Here is a 21900-nt window from a genome sequence, read left to right as displayed (position 1 = left end):
AAGAAATAGAAGGGGACCTTAAAAGATGGAAAAATATTCCATGTTCATGGATAGGAAGGCTAAATGTCATTGAGATGTCAATTCTACCCAAACTCATCTACAGATTCAATGCAATCCCAATCAAAATTCCAACAACCTACTTTGCAGACTTGGAAAAGCTAGTTATCAAATTTATTTGGAAAGGGAAGATGCCTCGAATTGCCAAAGACACTCTAAAAAAGAAAAACGAAGTGGGAGGACTTACACTCCCTGACTTTGAAGCTTATTATAAAGCCACAGTTGCCAAAACAGCATGGTACTGGCACAAAGATAGACATATAGATCAATGGAATCGAATTGAGAATTCAGAGATAGACCCTCAGATCTATGGCCGACTGATCTTTGATAAGGCCCCCAAAGTCACTGAACTGAGCCATAATAGTCTTTTCAACAAATGGGGCTGGGAGAGTTGGATATCCATATCCAAAAGAATGAAAGAGGACCCCTACCTCACCCCCTACACAAAAATTAACTCAAAATGGACCAAAGATCTCAATATAAAAGAAAGTACCATAAAACTCCTAGAAGATAATGTAGGAAAACATCTTCAAGACCTTGTATTAGGTGGCCACTTCCTAGACTTTACACCCAAAGCACAAGCAACAAAAGAGAAAATAGATAAATGGGAACTCCTCAAGCTTAGAAGTTTCTGCACCTCAAAGGAATTTCTCAAAAAGGTAAAGAGGCAGCCAACTCAATGGGAAAAAATTTTTGTAAACCATGTATCTGACAAAAGACTGATATCTTGCATATACAAAGAAATCCTACAACTCAATGACAATAGTACAGACAGCCCAATTATAAAATGGGCAAAAGATATGAAAAGACAGTTCTCTGAAGAGGAAATACAAATGGCCAAGAAACACATGAAAATTGTTCAGCTTCACTAGCTATTAGAGAGATCCAAATTAAGACCACAATGAGATACCATCTAACACCGGTTAGAATGGCTGCCATTAAACAAACAGGAAACTAAAAATGCTGGAGGGGATGTGGAGAAATTGGAACTCTTATTCATTGTTGGTGGGACTATATAATGGTTCAGCCACTCTGGAAGTCAGTCTGGCAGTTCCTTAGAAAACTAGATATAGAGCTACCATTCGATCCAGCGATTGCACTTCTCGGTATATACCCGGAAGATCGGAAAGCAGTGACACGAACAGATATCTGCACGCCAATGTTCATAGCAGCATTATTCACAATTGCCAAGAGATGGAAACAACCCAAATGTCTTTCAACAGATGAGTGGATAAATAAAATGTGGTATATACACACGATGGAATACTACGCGGCAGTAAGAAGGAACGATCTGGTGAAACATATGACAACATGGATGAACCTTGAAGACATAATGCTGAGCGAAATAAGCCAGGCACAAAAAGAGAAATATTATATGCTACCACTAATGTGAACCTTGAAAAATGTAAAACAAATGGTTTATAATGTAGAATGTAGGGGAACTAGCAGTAGAGAGCAATTAAAGAAGGAGGAACAATAATCCAAGAAGAACAGATAAGCTAACGTTCTGGGGATGCCCAGAAATGACTATGGTCTGTTAATTTCTGATGGATATAGTAGGAACAAGTTCACAGAAATGTTGCTATATTATGTAACTTTCTTGGGGTAAAGTAGGAACATGTTGGAAGTTAAGCAGTTATCTTAGGTTAGTTGTCTTTTTCTTACCCCCTTGTTATGGTCTCTTTGAAATGTTCTTTTATTGTATGTTTGTTTTCTTTTTAACTTTTTTTTTCATACAGTTGATTTAAAAAAGAAGGGAAAGTTAAAAAAAAAAAAAAAAAAGAAAAACAAGGAAAAAAAAAAAAGATGTAGTGCCCCCTTGAGGAGCCTGTGGAGGATGTAGGGGTATTCGCCTACCCCACCTCCATGGTTGCTAACATGACCAGAGACATAGGGGACTGGTGGTTTGATGTGTTGAGCCCTCTCCCATAAGTTTTACCCTTGGGAAGACGGTTGCTGCAAAGGAGAGGCTAGGCCTCCCTATATTTGTGCCTAAGAGTCTCCTCCTGAATGCCTCTTTGTTGCTCAGATGTGGCCCTCCCTCTCTGGCTAAGCCAACTTGAAAGGTGAAATCACTGCCCTCCCCCCTACGTGGGATCAGACACTCAGGGGAGTGAATCTCCCTGGCAACATGGAATATGACTCCCGGGGAGGAATGTAGACCTGCCATCATGGGACGGAGAACATCTTCTTGACCAAAAGGGGGATGTGAAAAGAAATGAAATAAGCTTCAGTGGCAGAGAGATTCCTAAACGAGCCGAGAGATCACTCTGGTGGGCACTCTTACGCACACTTTAGACAACCCTTTTTAGGTTCTAAAGAATTGGGGTAGCTGGTGGTGGATACCTGAAACTATCAAACTACAACCCAGAACCCATGAATCTCGAAGACAGTTGTATAAAAATGTAGCTTATGAGGGGTGAGAATGGGATTGGGAAAGCCATAAGGACGAAACTCCACTTTGTCTAGTTTATGGATGGATGTGTAGAAAAGTAGGGGAAGGAAACAAACAGACAAAGGTACCCAGTGTTCTTTTTTACTTCAATTGCTCTTTTTCACTCTAATTATTATTCTTGTTATTTTTGTGTGTGTGCTAATGAAGGTGTCAGGGATTGATTTAGGTGATGAATGTACAACTATGTAATGGTACTTTAAACAATCGAAAGTACAATTTGTTTTGTATGACTGCGTGGTATGCGAATATATCTCAGTAAAATGATGATTAAAAAAAATAATAGAGGGGTATGGAGGAAAAATGCCCTATTGAAAGCTATGGACTACAGTGAACAGTAATATCTTAATATTCTTTCATCAACAGAAATGTACAATACTAATGCTAGGGGTCAATGATGGGGGGTACAGATAAGGTGTATGAGATGTTTTGGGTTCTCTCTGTTTTTTTTTTTTTGGAGCAATAAAAATGTTCTAAAATTGACTGTGGTAATGTATGCAAAACTATGTGATGATACTGTGAGCCACTGATTGTATACTTTGGATGGACTGTATAGTGTGTGACTATATCTCAATAAAATTGCATTAAAAATTTAACATATGAAGCCCACATGGAAAAAAAAAAAAAAGGGATGTTGGATTTTGTCAAATGCTTTTTCAGCATCTATTGAGATGATCAATTGATTTTTCCCTTTTGAGTTTTTAATGTGTTGTAATACATTGAGTGTTTTTCTTATGTTGAACCATCCTTGCATGCCTAGAATGAACCCCACTTGGTCATGGTGTATGATTTTTTTAATGTGTCTTTGGATTCGATTTGCAAGTATTTTGTTGAGGATTTTTGCATCTATATTCATTAGGGAGATTGGTCGGTAGTTTTCCTTTTTTGTAGCATCTTTGCCTGGTTTTGGTATTAGATTGATGTTAGCTTCATAAAATGAATTAGGTAGTGTTCCATCTTTTTCAATGTTTTGAAAGAGTTTGAGTAAGATTGGTGTCAGTTCTTTCTGGAAAGTTTGGTAGAATTCCCCTGTGAAGCCATCTGGCCCTGGGCATTTATTTGTGGGAAGATTTTTGATGACTGATTGGATCTCTTTGCTTGTGATGGGTTGGTTGAGGTCTTCTATTTCTTCTCTGGTCAGTCTAGGTTGTTCATATGTTTCCAGGAAATTGTCCATTTCTTCTACATTATACAGTTTGTTGTCATACAGTTGTTCATAATATCCTCTTATAATTTTTTTAATTTCTTCAGGATCTGCAGTTATGTCACCTTTTTCATTCATTATTTTGTTTATATGGGTCTTCTCTCTTTTTGATTTTGTCAGTCTAGCTAGGGGCTTGTCAATCTTGTTGGTCTTCTCAAAGAACCAACTTTTGGTGATATTTATCCTCTATTGTTTTTTTGTTCTCTATGTCATTTATTTCTGCTTTAATCCTTGTTATTTCTTTTCTTCTACTTGGTTTAGGATTGGTTTGCTGTTCATTTTCTAGCTTCTTCAGTTGATCCATTAGTTCTTTGATTTTGGCTCTTTCTTCCTTTGTAATATATGCGTTTAGTGCTATAAATTTCCCCCTTAGCACTGCTTTTGCTGCATCCCATAGGTTTTGGTATGTTGTGTTCTCATTTTCGTTCGTCTCTATATATTTAGCAATTTCTCTTGCTATTTCTTCTTTAACCCACTGATTGTTTAGGAGTGTGTTGTTTAACCTCCAGGTATTCGTGAATTTTCTAAGTCTCTGATGGTTATTGACTTCTAATTGTATTCCATTGTGGTCAGAGAATGTGCTTTGAATAATTTCAATCTTTTTAAATTTATTGAGGCTTGTTTTATGTCCCAGCATATGATCTATTCTGGAGAAAGTTCCATGAGCACTAGAAAAGTATGTGTACCCTGGTGATTTGGGATGTAATGTCCTGTATATGTCTGTTAAATCTAATTCATTTATCAGATTGTTTAGGTTTTCAATTTCCTTATTGGTCTTCTGTCTGGTTGATCTATCTATAGGAAAGAGTGATGTGTTGAAGTCTCCCACAATTATTGTGGAAACATAAATTGCTTCCTTTAGATTTGCCAGTGTTTCTCTCATGTATTTTGTGGCACCTTGATTGGGTGCATAGACATTTACGATTGTTATTTCTTGCTGAATTGCCCCTTTTATTAGTATGTAGTGGCCTTCTTTGTCTCTCAAAACATCCCTGCATTTGAAGTCTATTTTATCTGAGATTAATATTGCTACACCTGCTTTCTTTTGGCTGTAGCTTGCATGAAATATTTTTTTCCATCCTTTCACTTTCAGTTTCTTTGTGTCCCTGTGTCTAAGATGAGTCTCTTGTATGCAACATATTGATGGTTCATTTTTTTTGATCCATTCTGTGAATCTATATCTTTTAATTGGGGAGTTTAGTCCATTTACATTCAATGTTAAAACCGTGAAGGCATTTCTTGAATCGGCCATCTTATCCTTTGGTTTATGTTTGCCATATTTTTCCCTCTCTCTATTAATATCCTTTATTGTACCCATACCGAATCTCTTTAGTACTGAACCTTTCTCCAAGTCTCTCTGTCCTGTCTTTGTTTCTCTGTCTGTAGGGCTCCCTTTATTATCTCCAGTAGGGCAGGTCTCTTGTTAGCAAATTCTCTTATCATTTGTTTGTCTGTGAAAAATTTAAGCTCTCCCTCAAATTTGAAGGAGAGCTTTGCTGGATAAAGTATTCTTGGCTGGAAATTTTTCTCACTCAGAATTTTAAATATATCGTGCCACTGCCTTCTGGCCTCCATGGTGGCTGCTGAGTAGTCACTACTTAGTCTTATGCTGTTTCCTTTGTATGTGGTGAATTGCTTTTCTCTTGCTGCTTTCAGAACTTGCTCCTTCTCTTCTGTGTTTGACAGTGTGATCAGTATATGTCTCGGAGTGGGTTTATTTGGATTTATTCTATTTGGAGTTCGCTGAGCATTTATGATTTGTGTATTTATGTTGTTTTGAAGATTTGGGAAGTTTTCCCCAACAATTTCTTTGAATACTCTTCCTAGACCTTTACCCTTTTCTTCCCCTTCTGGGACACCAGTGAGTCTTATATTTGGACGTTTCATATTATCTATCATATCCCTGAGGTCCATTTCGATTTTTTCAATTTTTTTCCCCATTCTTTCTTTTATGCTTTCATTTTCCATTCTGTCATCTTCCAGGTCACTGATTCGTTGTTCAACTTCCTCTAGTCTTGTACTATGAGTATCCAGAATCTTTTTAATTTGGTCAACAGTTTCTTTAATTTCCATAAGATCATCCATTTTTTTATTTAGTCTTGCAATGTCTTCTTTATGCTCTTCTAGAGTCTTCTTGATTTCCTTTATATCCCGTACTATGGTCTCATTGTTCATCTTTAGGTCTTTGAGTAGCTGCTCTAAGTGCTGTGTCTCTTCTGGTCTTTTGATTTGGGTGCTTGGGCTTGGGTTATCCATATCGTCTGGTTTTTTCATATGCTTTATAATTTTCTGTTGTTTTTGGCCTCGTGGCATTTGCTGAACTTGATAGGGTTCTTTTAGGGTTTGTAGACCTATTGAAGTCCTTATCTCTAATTTATCAGATCTACAGCTTGGTGGAGTACACTTTCTCTAACTAACCAGCAGGTGGCATCCATGAGCCACCTGTTCTCCACAAGCCAGTTCTCCCCTGCTTAGCCTTTTTGGTGAGTGGGGGAGTGAGTCTTGTGGGGCCCAATTGGTGTACCAAGCTTGCGTGTGTAGTTGGTGTTGCCTGCCCTGTATGTGGGGCGTGTTTCTGGGCAGTCGGGAAGGGGGGGTGGCCCTAACAATCAAATCTCCCTGGTGATCCTAGAGTTTTAAAGCTGCTGCAATAGTCTAATCCTTCAGTTCAGTCCTGCCACAGTTTGTCTCTGCCACTGACCCACAAGTCTTTGGTATTGGCGTATGGCTCCTGAGACTTGCAAGTGGGCCCCTCTTCCAGGCTGTGCACCCCGGGTCCTCTGTTGAGGGATGACTGTGGTATGTCACAGGTGAGTGCCATCCCCCCAGGGCAGTTCTGGGCTGCTGGGCTGTGTAGGGAGGCTCCCAGTCTGCTGAAATGATGGCTGAATGGGGCTTTGTTAATTCACACTGCTCCACCTTCCCAGCTCTGGGACAATCAGCTGAGGTTGCAGGGAAGGCTAATGTCCACACCCAGTTTTGTGGTGTGTGCCTGTTATTTGAAGCACTTCCGTCACACTGGGTTGTCTGGGGCAGCTCTGGGCTATGGGGCTGGCGATGGGCAGGAGTGTTTCCTGTCCACCAGGATGGTGGCTGTGAGCGGACACCCCTCTTTTCTTGGGAAGTTGTGGTGTTTAGTGAATTTTCTCAGCCACTGGATTATTGCCTTTTGTCTCAGAGCTCTCTTAGTTTTGCTCTTGACTTGACGTGCCCAAATTGCAATTCTTTGAAGCTTTCTGTATTGGGCTTCTTAGAGTAATTGTTTTAGAAAAAGAAAAAAGGATTAAAAAAAAAGGGCCCTCCTCAGAGATCTAATGGGTTATTGAAATGCTAATAGACAAAGCAACCAGGGCCATTAAGGAAAGGTCCACAGGGCAGAGAGATCAGCTTTTCTTCGGGATTTGCATATGCGCCTCAAGCCCTGAGCTCTGCCCTTCCCCTTTCTGTGTTCACCAGAACTCCAAAAATCCTCTGCTTTTATTTTGGAGTTTTTCGTGTTATTTTTTTTTTTCTATGCCTGTCTCCTCTCTGCTGGGCTGGCAGCTCTCAGATTCTCTGGTGTCTGGTCTCAGTCTATCTATGGTTGGAGTATGGATCAGTAGAATGAGTTTCCGAGAAGGGCTACCACTGCAGTTCTCCCTTCTCCTTCCCGGAGCTGGCAGCCCCTCCTCCCACGGGACTGAGCCTGGCAGGGAGGGGCGCGGGTCCCCTGGCCGCAAAAACTTACAGATTTCGCTGATCTCAGCAGTTTGACATTTTCATGAGTGTTGTATGAAGTATGCCCAAAGACAGATTGCTCTGTGGTGTCCAGTCCACGCAGTTCCTGGCTTTTTACCTACTTTCCTGGAGGAGTAACTAAAACTTACAGCTCACCAGTCTGCCATCTTGCCCCGCCTCTCTAGATGATTTTTTAAATAACAGCTCTATTGAGATATAATTCACATACCATAAAATTCACGCTTTTAAAGTGTACAATGCAATGATTTTATTGTATTCATAAAGTTTTGCAACCATCACCACTTTTTAATTCCAGAACATTTTCACCACAGAGGGAAACCTCATACCCACTAGCAGTTACTCCCCATTCCCTCCTCTTCCCCCAGTCCCTGAAAACTGATAATTTAATTTCTGTTTCTATAGTTTTCTTGTTTTGGACATTTCATATAAGTGTGGCCTTTTGTGTCTGGCTTTTTTCACTTAGCATAATGTTTTCAGGGCTCATCCATGTTGTAGCATGTGTCAGTACTTCAGTTTTTTAAATTGCTGAACATTCCATTCTATGGCTATACCATATTTGTTTATCCACTTACCCTTTGTGGACATTTTAGTTGTTTCCACTTTTTTGGATATTATGAAAAATGTTTCTAAGAACAGACATTATAAGTAGTTCCTTTGGCCCTTTTGATATGCATCTTTATCTTATTACAGCCTATCTTTATATAATATTATAATTCTTAAGATAAATGTAATAACTTTATAACACTATGCCTCCATTTTGTCCTTCTCTTCTTTTGTGCTATTGTAGCAATACATTTTTCTTGTACCTATGTTACAAACTATCTAGCACCTTGTTATTATTTTTGCTTTAACCAGTCAATTGTTTTTAAAGAAGTTAAATGAGGAAAAATCTCTTTTATATTTATCCACATGACACTTCCAGCACTCTTTATTCCTTTATGTGCTTGCAAAATTCCATCTGGTATCATTTTCCTTTTACTTGAAGAACTTGCTTTAATTTTTCTTGTAGTTGAGATCTGGTGGTGAATACTCTTAGCTTTTGTTTGTCTTAAAAGTCTTCATTGCACTCTCAGTTTTCAAAGATATTTTCATGGAGTATAAAGCTCTCAGTTGACATTGTGTTTCCTTTCAACAATTTAAAGATGTCGTTTCATTTTCTTCTGGCTACATATTTTCTGATGAGATGTCTGCTGTCATTTTAATCTTTGCATCTCTGAACATAATAATTTCCTATTTGTTCCAGTTTGCTAATGCTGCCGTTATGCAAAATACCAGAAATGGATTAGTTTTTATAAAGGGGGTTTATTTGGTTACAAATTTGCAGTTCTACAGCCATAAAAGTGTCCAAACCAAGACATAAACATGAGTATACCTTCATTGGAGAAAGGCCATTAGTGTCTAGAAAACCTCTGTTAGCTCAGAAGGCACGTGGCTGGTGTCTCCTTGCTCCCAGGTTGCGTTTCAAAGTGTCTTTCTCCAAAATGTCTCTCTAAGCTGCAGCAAGCATCTGGGCTTGCCTGGCTCTTTTTAAGTACTCCAGTAAATCAGTCAAGACCCTCCCTGAATGTGCGGGGCCACACCTCCATGGAAATAATCTAATCAAAGGTATTACCCACAGTTGGGTGGATCACATCTCCATGGAAACAATCTAATCCAAAGATTCCAACCTAATCAACACTAATACTTCTGCCCCCACAAGATTGCCATAAAGAACATGGTGTTTTGGGGGACATAATACTTCCAAACTGGCATATATTCATCAATATTTTTCAGCAATTTGATTATAATGGGCCTTTGTGTTTGTCCTGCTTGGGGGTTCCTTAATCCACTTGGATCTATTCATTTAAAGTTTGTGTCTCAGTTTGAAATTTTTTGGCTATCAATTCTTCAAACACTTCTTTTTCCAGTTCTCCCGTTTCTTCTTTTCTCCTTCTGGGAATTGAACTGCATGTAGACTGTTTATATTTTCCCACAGATCCCTGGGTCTTTGTCTCTCTATTTTTAGTATTTTTAAAAATCTCTCATTTTCAGTTTTGTTTGTTTCTGTTGCTGTCTTCCCATTCACAATACTTTTCTCCTGTAATGTCTCACATGTTGCAACTCTGACCTAGTGAAATTTTTATTTAAGATGTTGTATTTCATCTCTAGAAATTCCACTTTTTAAAATAATATCTATTTATCTCCATTGTATTTAAGTTTTTCTTCACATTCTTATAGTTTTCATGATATTTATAATGGCTATCTAAGAGTCTTTGGTAGGTAGTCCATGATCTCTGTTCTTCTTTGGTTGATTTCTGTTGATTGATTTTTTTCCTGAATTTGGGATTTTTTTGCTTGCTTCATCTATCTAGTCATTTTATATTGGATGCCAGATATTGTGAATTTTACATTGTTGATTATAGAATTTTAGAGTATTTTATTTTATTCTGTCAAGTACTACTTCCAGATCAGTTTTATCCCTTTGAGGCTTGCTTGTGACTTTTGTTATGGTGGATCTAGAATAGTCTATATATTATGGATTTTTTAGCCCCCTTCCAAGGCCTAATTCTTTGTGGGGCTCTAATGGGTGCTCTATACATTCACCACATTCTCTTCAATCAAATGATTTCCTACCTTGTGTGGACTCTGAGAATTGTTTGACTTACAGTTTGCTGAAGATTATTCTTTGGCCAAGTTTTAGATTTGTACCCTATGTATGTGCAGAAAGGTATTCAGCCAAAGACTCAAGGAGACCCATTTGCACATTTCAGGATATTTGTTTGTGTATATAGCTCCTTCTTCTTTGGTTCTCTGTTCTGCAATTTTTAGTAGACTTGGCCTCCTCAAACGCTGATATAGGTCTTTTGAAATGAGAAAAGACCATTGAATTCTGTTTGAGTTACCTTTCCTACAGTGGTGTCTGGAATTTGTTCCCAGGCGGTAAGATGGGGTTATCTTAAGGCTCACCTCGTATCTCTCCCTTTTCTCAGGGATAATGCCTGCTCTGCTTTTTGTCTATTTTCTGAAAATCGTTGTTTATTTTGTCCAGTTTTCTGGTTGTTTATGGTGGGAGGGAAAGTGCTGTAGAACTTACTTTTTCGTGGATAAAAGCAGAAATCAGAGTATCATTTATTTTTGCTTTCCAAAAATTAGTTATTATAAATTCCTTTAATAATTCTTTCTGAAGACCTTCATTTTCCTACTCCACATAGTACATATTTATTCTTTAGTCCTACTTCAAATATGCCAAAATTGAAAGTAATTTTTTCCTCAGAACTTCTGCTCCTTCTAGTCTCCAGTGTTGTTGTTGAGAAGACTGATACCAATCTGATTCTAGCTTCTATTTGGGATATTAGTTTTTTCTTTCTTGAACCTTGTAAGATCTTATCTTTATATTTGGACTGGAAATTTCTTAATGGTATTTTAAGTGTTGTTTTTTTTCCATTTTACCTTGTCAGCATTCTGTAAGTCCATTCAATATGGAGACTGGTGGTTTTCTTTAGCTCTGGAAAAGCTATGTGTATTTCTAATAATTTCTTCCCTTCTGTTTTCCCTCTTCTTTTTTCTGGAGCTTATACTAGTTGGATGGGGATCTCCTGTATTGAAACTAATGCCTCTTTTCTTTTTTCTCATATTTTTTATTTTTGTGTCTGTTTTTTTTTAACCATTGAATTTTATGTTTTGGAAGTCATATTTTTAATTTCTAAAATCTTTTCATTTATCTTATTGATATTTTTCATAGCATTTTGCATTTGTACTTAGATGTACTACTCTCTTAAGTATCTTTGAATGTTATATTAATAGTTTATTTAAAAGAAATTCATGTATATATATATATATTGCTGTTGTTATATGTGTTTCATCATGGAAATTTTTTCTCTCTTTGTTAATTGTCATGATTTCTGATACTATAGGCTTTCATTTACTTTTTGGTGATTTTTAAAATGATCTCTTCTTGTTAAAGTTGGGAGAGGAAACTAAAAACCTGTTGGAAGCACTGAATATGTGGACAGAACATTGTAACTGCCAGGATTTGATTTAAAGTTATTGGGAAGGTTGCTGATAATAAAGCTGGGAAACATCAAAATGTTAGTATATCAGGTCTTTACCATGGATCTATTCAATTCCCAATAGAAGAAGACTGATTTTTAAGCAGTTTTATTGAAGTACACTTAGCATACCATACAATTTACTTATTTTAAGTGCACAACGCAATGTTTTTTAGAAATTTAGTCTGGATGTGGAGCTCACCTCTTGTACCTTTCTTCTCATAAGGAATACAGCTTCCAAGACAGTTTGCATTAGTTGCTCTCCAAGGCTTTCAAATAATTGTTTTATAGATTCTGTCCATATTTTATAGTTGTTTTTGGTGGAAGATTTAGTTCAATACAAGCTACCCTATCATGGCCAAAACCAGAAGTCCCAATCTATTGAATATTTAATTTAGTTTTTACACATTTCAATTTGAGTAGTGCTTTTTGGTTTGTTTCAGACCTTCTTGCAATTCTGTCATATTTCAAATCCTTGTTTCATTTCTTCACACATATTAAACATACTTTTAAATATTCCATGTCAAATAATTCCAATTCCTGAATGTTTATGGGGCTGATTCTGCTTTAATTATTTTTTGCTTCTGGGTCTTGCTCATAATGACTCAATTCTCATTTATTTAGTGACACACACCACCCCCGCCTTTTATTTATTTATTTATTTTTACTGAGAGCTACTTGCTTTCCTTGAAATTTAAGCTGTGGAAATTCTTTGAGGCCTGCTTATAAGTGGATTCCTCCAGAAACGGTTTGCATTTTCATCAATAAATTACTTGGGAGCACTACCAATGACTCATTTTAATGATATTCTAATAAGTATTTTTCTCAAGTTCTTTTAATTCCAGGAGCTGTTTTAGAGGAGCACTGAACAATATAACTTTCTGAAGTGATGGAAATATTCTGTATCTTTGCTGAGCAATATGGTAGTCACTAGGCATATATGGCTATTGAGTATTTGAAATGTGATTAGTGTTACTAAAGAACTGATTTTTAAATTTTATTTAATTTTAACTAATTTAATTTTTAATAGCTATGTATGGCAATGGTTACTCTATTAGACAGCAGAGTTTTAGAGTCATTTCCCCCAGACCACCCATTTCCACTATTTCCAGATGATTTCAGTTTGCATAGATTGTATTGAACTCAGATAGTATGCTCTAGTCAGTTCTTTTTTATTTTTATTTTTATTTTATTTTAATTTATTTTTTGGTTTTAATGTTTTATTGGGTAAATTATTTTCAAGGTAATAACAATAGTGTCAAAACTACTGCAATATCTTTCCACAGCCATACTTTACAGACCCACATAAACCTCATATATTTTTTTTCTTTTTGTTCATTTTTAAATATTTGCAAAGCCATACATTTCATATAAAATGCCCATTTCCATTAGTTTATTCAAACTATTAAGCAATAAAACATGGAAGGAAGGAAGATCTAGTTATACTAGAAGGGGTTTTAGGTAATCTGTTAATGTTTTTTTTGTAATCAAAGAAAAGGTTACTAAGAAAGAAGGAAAGGAAGAGCTACTCCAGGTAGCTTTTTGCTCATTACAGGTCTCACCATTGTATCACCAAGAAATCATTACGCTGTTGACTGATTTAAAGTAATGTTTGGGAACATATAAAACTCTAAAATAATTAGAAACTAGATACAAATATTTCAAAAGTAATCAACTTTGACATACAAAAACAGTCAGAAGTGGTTACAAAATTTTATTTTCCCAGTGTGTCTTATGTACCAGCACAGGTACTGGGTCTAAAACAAAATAGGTTTATTTTCTTCTGAAGCAGTAATAAAAAACAAGGAAAACATATCTTTATATATAAATGATCAATGCTGGCCTTAGGAATAATGTAATCAGAAACCCTTAAATTGAGAGGAGCACAATAGGTTTCCACTTTAAAAAGAAAAAATACAGGAGGCATTCACATCCCTTAAACAATCTCAATTCAATTTAACATCACTAGCAAAAATCACTTAGAAACTGTACAAGAATAAAAAAAGTTAACACATTTAATCCTGAAAGGTTTTTATTAAATTTAATTTTATTGAGATTGTTCACATATCATACAGTTATCCAGAGATCCAAAGTATACAATCAATTGCTGATGGTACCATCATACAGCTGTGCGTCTATCACCACAATTATTTTTTTTTCATTTTTAGAACATTTTCATTACTCCAGAAAAGAAAAAAAGGCAAAAAAATAAAAATAAAATCCCCTCATACCCCTAACCACCCACCTCCATTATTGACTCATGGTATTGGTATAGTACCTTAGCTAATGTTGATGAAAAAATGTTAAAATACTACTAACTGTAGTACATAGTTTGCAATAGGTATATTTTCCCCTATATGCCCCTCTATTATTAACTTCTAGCTATGGTGTCATACATTTGTTCTAGTTCATAAAAGAGATTTCTAATATTTGTTCAGTTAATCATGGACATTGTCCACCATAAGATTCACTGTGTTATACATTAGCATCTTTTAATCTCCAACTTTCCTTCTGGTGACATACTTGACTCTAAGCTTCGCCTTTCCACCACACACACACACCATTGAGCACTGTTAGTTATTCTCACAATAACATGCTACCATCACTTCTGTCCACTTCCAAACACTGAAGTTCTACCTAGTTGAACATTCCGCTCATAATAAGCAACTGATTCCCATTCTTTAGCCTTATTCTATATCCTGGTAACTTATGTTACATGTCTATGAGTTTGTATGTTATAATTAGTTCATATCACTGAGACCATGCAATATTTGTCCTTTTGTATCTGACCTATTTCACTCAATATAGTGTCCTCAAAGTTTCTTTATCAACCCGTTTTTCTGAAAGACATTTTTGTTCACCCACCATACTTTCCATCCTAAGTAAACAATTGATGGTTCCTTGTATAGTCACATATTTATGTATTCCCCACCATCACCACTATCTATGTAAGGACATCTCCAGTTCTTCCACCAAGAAGGAGGAAGAGTCAAAGGAGATAGAGAGACAAAAGAAAAAGAAAGAAAGACAGAAAGAAAAAAAAACCCATGAAAGCTAAAAAGCAACAAAAGGAAAGACAAATTAAACTAAAGTGAAACAAGAGCGTCAGACAACATCACCAATGCCAAGAGTCCCATACTCCTGCCTTATATCCCCCTCTTATATGCATTTAGCTTTGGTATATTGCCTTTGTTGCATTAAAGGAAGCACAATACAATGTTTCTGTTAACTATAGTCTCTAGTTTTCATTTATTGTATTTTTCTCCCAACCCCACCCTATTTTTAACACCTTGTGAGGTTGACATTCATTTGTTTTCCTTCATGTAAAAACATATTTGTACATTTTATCACAATTTTTGAGCAGTCTTTATCTTTCCTCTTTCCTTCTAGTGTCCCACATGCTCCTAACCTTCCTCTTTCAACCATACTCACGGTCATCTTTTTTCATTGTACTTACATTGCTGTGCTACCATCACCCAAAACTATGTTCCAAATCTCTCACTCCTGTCTTTTCCTATCTGTTTGTAGTGCTCCCTTAAGTATTTCTTGTAGAGCAGGTATCTTGTTCACTAACTCTGTCATTGTCTGTTTGTCTGAGAATATTTTAAACTCTCCCTCATATTTGAAGGATGTTTTTGCTGGATTCTTGGTTAATTATTTTTCTCTTTCAGTATCTTAAATATATCACACCACTTCCTTCTTGCCTCCTTGGTTTCTACTGAGAAATCTGTACATAGTCTTATCAGGCTTCCTTTGTATGTGATGGATCGCTTTTCTCTTGCTGCTGTCAGGATTCTCTCTTTGTCTTTGACATTTGATAATCTGATTATTAAGTGTCTTGGTTTAGGTCTTTTTCAGATCTATTCTGTTTGGGGTACACTGCACTTCTTAGATCTGTGATTTTATGTCTTTCATAAGAGATGGGAAATTTTCATTGATTATTTCCTCTATTATTGCTTTTTCCCCTTTTCCCTTCTCCTCTCCATCTGGGACACCCATGATATATACATTCATGCACTTCATGTTGTCATTCAATTCCCTAAGACATTGCTCATATTTTTCCATTCTTTTCTCTATCTGTTCTTTTGTGTGGATGATTTCAGGTGTCTTGTTCTCCAGTTCCTGAGTGTTTTCTTCTGCTCTTGAGATCTGCTGGTGTATGTCTCTATTGTGTTTTTCATCTCTTGTGTTATGCTTTTCATTTCCATATGTTCTGCCAGTTGTTTTTTCAAACTTTCAATTTCTACCTTATGTTCTCCCAGTGTTTTCTTTATATCCTTCATCTCTTTTGTCATATATTCCCTGAACTTGTTAATTTGCTTTTTGATTTGATACAGCATATTTTTTTGAAAATCTTTAATAGATTGTTTCATTAAGGTGAAACAATATCTCAACTGTATCTTGATTGAGGTGTAAGTTTGTTCCTTTGACTGGGCCATATCTTCATTTTTCCTGGTGTAGATTGTAGTTTTCTGTTGTCTAGGTATCTGGTTTCCTTGGTTACCCCTATCAGATTTTCCAAGACCAGAATGGGTTCAGATCTCAGAATGAGATTATATTCAGTTTTAAGTCTCCCTGTGGGTGTGTCTTAGAGATTGATGGTCTTTTCTGTGAGGTCTCTAACCCCTGTGCTTTTCCTAACCTGCCTAGTAGGTGGCACCTGTCAGCCTGTTGCTCCCAACTGGTGTAAGGAGGTGTGGCCCCTTTAGTTTCTGTTTTGGCTGTTTTGGGGTTTGGTTCTGAAGGGAAGACTGGTAGTAGAGCTGGGCCCCACTTCCTTCCTCTTAGGGAAGATACACCCCCTAGGGAGTTATCATCTGCATTTGAATATCTTCTTTGTCTCTCTGGCTCTGTTATCTCCACTCCTGTCTGGGTCAGAGCACTGCAAACTGAAAATGACTGAGGCTCTCTCCACTGAGCTGTCCAGGTTGAAAGAGAGGAAAAAGGACAGAAAGCCCCCTTTCCACACCAGTCTATAGCCCTCCAGTTTCATTCATTGGCCAGAGGTAACTCCTGGTCTTCTGGGCTCCCCCTCCTGGGACAGTGGAGTCTTCTGGTTCTTTAAGGTCAGTCATCACTAAAAGCCTTTGTCTGCTTATTAGAGGTTTGCAGCTTGTATTCAGCAGCCCACATTTGTTAATTAAATCCCCAGTTGTTTGGAGTTTGGCTGAGCTATATTTGCTTGCTCAGAAACTGCTGCTTTCTACCACAGTGAGGTTTTGCAGCTCAGCCTGCCATGTGGGAAGGGGGCTACTGGTGAGGTTCTGCAGTTTTTACTTACAGATTTTATGCTGCGATCTCAGGCATTCCTCCAAGTCCAGATTGGTGTATGATGTGTGGACAGTCACGGTTGTTCCCCAGCAGTTATTCCAAATTATTTACTACTTGTTCCCAGTTGTTTATTAGTTGCTCCAGGGGACTTACTAAATTCCACTCCTCTCTATGCTGCCATCTTAGCTCCTTCTTCCTTCAAGGTTTTTGTAAGGACTGGAAGGCAGGCTTTTAGAGCTGCAGTTGGGCATGGCTGGGGCTTCTTTTGTTTGATGTAACATATGTAAGAGTTGGAACCTATTCCAGATGACAGTTTTGAATTTTCTGCATACTTGTAGACAAGAAAAGAAGTCAGTGTACAAACTTTTAGTATGCTGGGCATGGTACTTTATGCACTGAACTGAAAATCTTATTAAATGCTTTAAGTAGGGTGGGAAGAAAGAGCAAGCCTTGAACTTCCTCTATCAATTATACCATCTAGTCTGTTCTTTGGTTAATTTATTTCTTTTTAGTTGCATGAAATCTTTTTTCCCCTCTCCTTTGATTTCTTCTTCCCTTGTATGTGGAAGAATTTTCTGCCAGGCTCACTTCATGGCGCAAGCATTTCCCTACAGAAGAGGATGAGATTGGGGCTGCCAGGGCCCTTCTGCGTCTTCAGCACATATACAAGTTGGATCTGAAGGCTCTTTCCAAGGGGGCCCTGCCAGGTAATGAATATCACTGGATTTCCCTTTGGTGAGCAGTTGCTTCCAAGTTGTTCTTCTTGGTTTCAGACCTTGCTATTTTATCCTGCAAGCCTTGATAAATATAAAGAAGCTACTTATCCCCTAATGTCATTTAGAATGTCAGTCTTGCAGCCATGAGATATTCTAGCAAGTCTGAGCCTTTCATGGGAATCTGGAAGAGCAAAACCAGTATGGCTTCATGTGCCAGGAAGCTGAGATCTGATTTTAGAAAATACAGGAGGGATTGAACAGTCATGCCTGAGTGACTTTGGTATAATAGGCAGATGACTTTAAATATCTTGCTTCATCAAATAGTCTTTATTGGTGTCTCATTCTTATATTATCTTGGACTAGAACCCGCCTGGTCTCCTGATTCACATTTATTCTCACCACTTCTACTTGACCCTTTTAAATTAATTTCCACTAATAAGTTGGTCCCTAGGAACTCATTTCAGTGTCTTCTCTGGAGGTAAATCCCTTACCTTAACCAAACACAAGCCTTGAGATAATTCCATTAATCCTGAAGTTTGCACTTTGAGATAAAATATGAAAAGAAATAGCTGAAAAGAGTGGCTATATATTTGGGAAGTGGGCATGGAGGAGGATGAATGGCTTCTCTTTTGGCACTAAGTCCCCCAGAGACCACCCACCATATTCTTTCTCAGAAATATCATTCTGATTGCTTCTAGGGACCAGGTATCGCACAACCCTGAGTGTTGGTGATTGCTTCAAGCTGGGCCAGACAGCCCACAGCATCAGGGACTTTCACCACTCAGTGCTTTGGATGCAACAGACACTGAAACAACTGAATGCAGGGGAGCACAGCACTATCTCTAAGGTCCAGGTTTTGAATTATCTTAGTAGTGCCAGCTTCCAGCTTAGAGACCTGCATAGGGCTGTGGACTTCACCCATCAATTGCTTTCTCTTGGTAAGACTTTGAGACTGGGTAAAGTGTATGTTTTGTTCTATGTTGGCCTGCGCCTTCACCCCGATTACCAGCTGAGCCCTGGCTTTGGATCCCTGGCTTTAGATAGAATATTGTACAGAGTTCTTGCGACTCAGTTATATTAGCAGGCTAGACTATGTGTGGTATCGAATAAACTCCCAAGTCTTCACGACACAAAGGGAAACAATTTTAGCTTTCATTCATACAAAGTCCTATGCAGGTTGTATGCCTCTCTTCAAAATGTTGACTCATGGATTTGGATTTTTTCCACTGAACAACTCTGCTGTTTTGGAGACTAGCCACCTGGGAAATTTAATAAGACATATTAGATGCCAGGCCTGACATTCTGTTGGCCAGAACTGTCATAACCCCAATCTGATTTCAAGGGAGACTGAGAAACATAAAGTTTTTCTGTTCCCAGGATGGTGAAAGCTAGATTGGTGAACAACTAGCTAGTCTGTTACTCTAGTGAAATTTGCTAAAGAGCTATGTGTACAGTGAAAACTTCTAACCATGTGTTTTGTATGGTTCATTATCAGTTAATCCGTGGTCTTCCTAAAGACACAATTGTTGGAAGGCTTGCTTATAGTTTTTAGGCCCTAATCATACTTAGGTGTAATGTAATTTGATCATTTTATTATTGTTTTAAATAGTATTTTTTTATTAGAGAAGTGGGTTTACAAAACAATCATGCATAATTATAGATTCCCATATAACATGATCATTTTCTGATACAACATTTAGAGATAAAATACAAAAGGAAACAACTGAAGAGGCTAGCTACCTTTAGGGTTTGGAAATAGAGGGGAAGGAGTGTGAACAGGTGATTGCTATTTTTCTTAATAAGCTTTCAAGAACTATGTTAAGATACAGGCATGTATAAATTTGATTTAAAATAAAACTGAATTAAAAATAAAAATAAAAAAATAACTTCTTGGTTAACATTTCAAAGTATAGTACAGTTAGAAAATAAAGTAACTAGAGTACATTGACTTGCAAAGAATTTCACCTTCAAGAAAAGAGAGGAAGAGGTTATTCTTCTGGTCCTAATTTAAAGTGGGGGAAAAATTATTTATCAAGGAAGGTACCTTTAATTCTAATTCAATTCAGAAGTGTATATTGATGACTACCATTGGCTATCAGGGATCTAAAATGAATAAGACATGTTTCCTTCTCTCCAGCTGGCAGTCAGACAGGGAAGATGAATGTGAACTACAAACTGGAGGAGAAAGCAACTGGTTTTGATTTATAGCTTCTAGTGAGGCAGAGGCTAAGCCTAGGATTTTGTAATATGTACTATAGAAAATGCATGGAAAAGTTGAGATCATGGAAGGGAAGCCACTTGAGATTTGGCATCTGACTACCTTTTATTTTCCCTGCTCTCAGCTTGGGTGGCTACTCCTGCTGAAATCCTTTCCTGATCCTCCCCTTCAAATTCGGTTAGGTACCCCATCTCTTTATACACCAAATGCCATGTGCTTATCCATCTTGTGGCCTTTTGTATATTTGATTGAAATACATTTTTTGGTTTCCTTTCTGTATTATAATTTTAATTGTCCATTTATATCCTTATTGCCCTTATTAGATTATTTCCCCTAGTAAGCAAAGATTGATTTTTATCATTTTTGCATTTCCAAGCCCCAATGTAGTGTTAAGCACTTAATTTGATATAAATTGAGCAACAATTGAAATTACTGAAGAAAGGAAGGATGAACAAAAGAATTAGAGCAATTGATTACATTTTTTTTTTTTTTGTTACCCTGTGTGTTAGCCCCAGAACACATAATTAGAATATGCAGAAAGATATACTTGGGTTCTCTGTATGAAGAGAAATCTATATAATTGCTGAAAAATTGAATGAGGTCCTTGACAAAGGGTATATTCCCTTTCTTTCCAAGGAGATGTTCTGGCATAAAGCAGACAACCAACAAGTGGGGATATTATAGAGCCACCTCCATTTTTATTAAATTCAGCAAACATATTGAGATCAGTTCTTGCTAGATGCTATACTAGGCAAAAAAGCGAAACATTTATGGCCTGTTCCCAGAATATCTTATGGTCTAATTGAAGATGGTGGTGGTAGATAGACATGTAAACAGGGAAGTTCAGTGGATTGTAGAAAACGCCATGACAAAAGTTCAGGATACTGTAGGAGCTCAGTTTTTGTTTCTCTCTCAGTTGTAACTCAAGGGGTACAGTCCAGACAATATTCAAATTCCATACAGATTTGTCAGAGGGATTTGCAGAACTTCCTTAAGCAACTTTTCTGGTAGTAATTTCCTTCCCCCTCTTTCCTTGATCCAGACTCCTCTCATGAACAAGCCCGGTTGAATCTGCCATGCTATGTGAGGTTGTTGGAGGAAGAAAGGACAGGAAAGCTTGGGAACAGGGCATCAGAGACCAACTCAGAGACAGTGATCAGTGCCCATGAGGATTCTCTGAACCATCTGCCCACCTGGGAGGTCTTTGAGGGCCTCTGCCGTGGAGAGGGTGTCAAACTCGTAAGATGGGAAAATGGATGGCTAGAGTTGAGGGCTTGATTAGGGCCCTTGGAGGCCTTCAGACTACCTGGCAATATGAGCACCTTCAGGACTCTGGGCCAGATTGGTTGAGAAGGTATTCTAATCCTCGGTCCTGTCCCTTGAGTGCAACACGGGGTCTTTTTCAGTATTACAATGATATTGAACATTTATTTATATTGATGATTAGTTGGGTGCTAGGCATTATATATATTATTAAGACCATTATATATTTTATTTATTCAATAATTTTCATTGTGTACCATGGAGAAAAATAAAGCAGAGTAAGGTTGCTAGGCAGTGCTGTGTTTGGAGTGGGAGTTATTGATAAGTTGCTATTTTATAAGGAATGGAGAAGGACAGTCTCTCTGATAATGGGACATTTGAGTATAGAACTGAAGGAAGTGAGCAAGAAAGCCCTGAGGTATCTTGGGGAAGAGCTTTCTAGACAAAGAGAACAGCAAGTACAAAGCCCCGAGGCAGAAAAGTGCTTGGCTCATTCAAGACATAATGGAGATGCTGTGTAGCTGGAATATACTGTGGAGGGAGAGGGAGATGGCAATTTTTTCTTTTCTTGCTTGTGCTTTTGATGTAATATCTAAGAATCCATTGCCTAATACAAGGTCTTGTTTTTCTGGCTCAGTACCAGGGATACCTGTACACAAATGAATAATATATGGCCTGCCCTGGAAGAGTGTAATCTATTAAAGGAAAATAAAAAGCATAAATCAGTAATTTTAATATAGTAATGGTAAGTGCAAGATTTGGTGGCAACACAGAAGAAGGATTAATTAACTCTACATTAGGACAAAGAGGAATGAGGGTTCACAAGCACTCTTGAACTAGATGCCATGAGGACAATGTAGTAAGAGAAATTTTTGGCTGAAACCACACCATATGCAAGTAAATGTCCAGTGAGAAACATCATACTGTACTTTAAGAAGAGCAAGCATACTGTA

At 37.4% G+C, this 21900-nt stretch overlaps 1 protein-coding gene across 1 annotated transcript in view; it reads left to right on the top strand.

Moving 5' to 3' along the window:
- The window catches only part of LOC119507754 (prolyl 4-hydroxylase subunit alpha-2-like), a 188898-nt gene that overhangs the window by 124731 nt on the left and 42267 nt on the right, over positions 1-21900 (top strand). The window contains exons 4-6 of the mRNA XM_037800913.1: positions 17320-17457; positions 18165-18404; positions 20727-20923. Coding sequence (XP_037656841.1) covers positions 17320-17457; positions 18165-18404; positions 20727-20923 — 575 coding nt within the window. The remainder of the gene's footprint in view (positions 1-17319; positions 17458-18164; positions 18405-20726; positions 20924-21900) is intronic.

Source organism: Choloepus didactylus, chromosome 13 (genome assembly GCF_015220235.1).
Source record: "Choloepus didactylus isolate mChoDid1 chromosome 13, mChoDid1.pri, whole genome shotgun sequence".
NCBI classification, from domain to species: domain Eukaryota; kingdom Metazoa; phylum Chordata; class Mammalia; order Pilosa; family Megalonychidae; genus Choloepus; species Choloepus didactylus.
The sequence above is the reverse complement of the archived record's forward strand: the minus strand, read 5'-3'. Positions and strand labels throughout refer to the sequence as shown.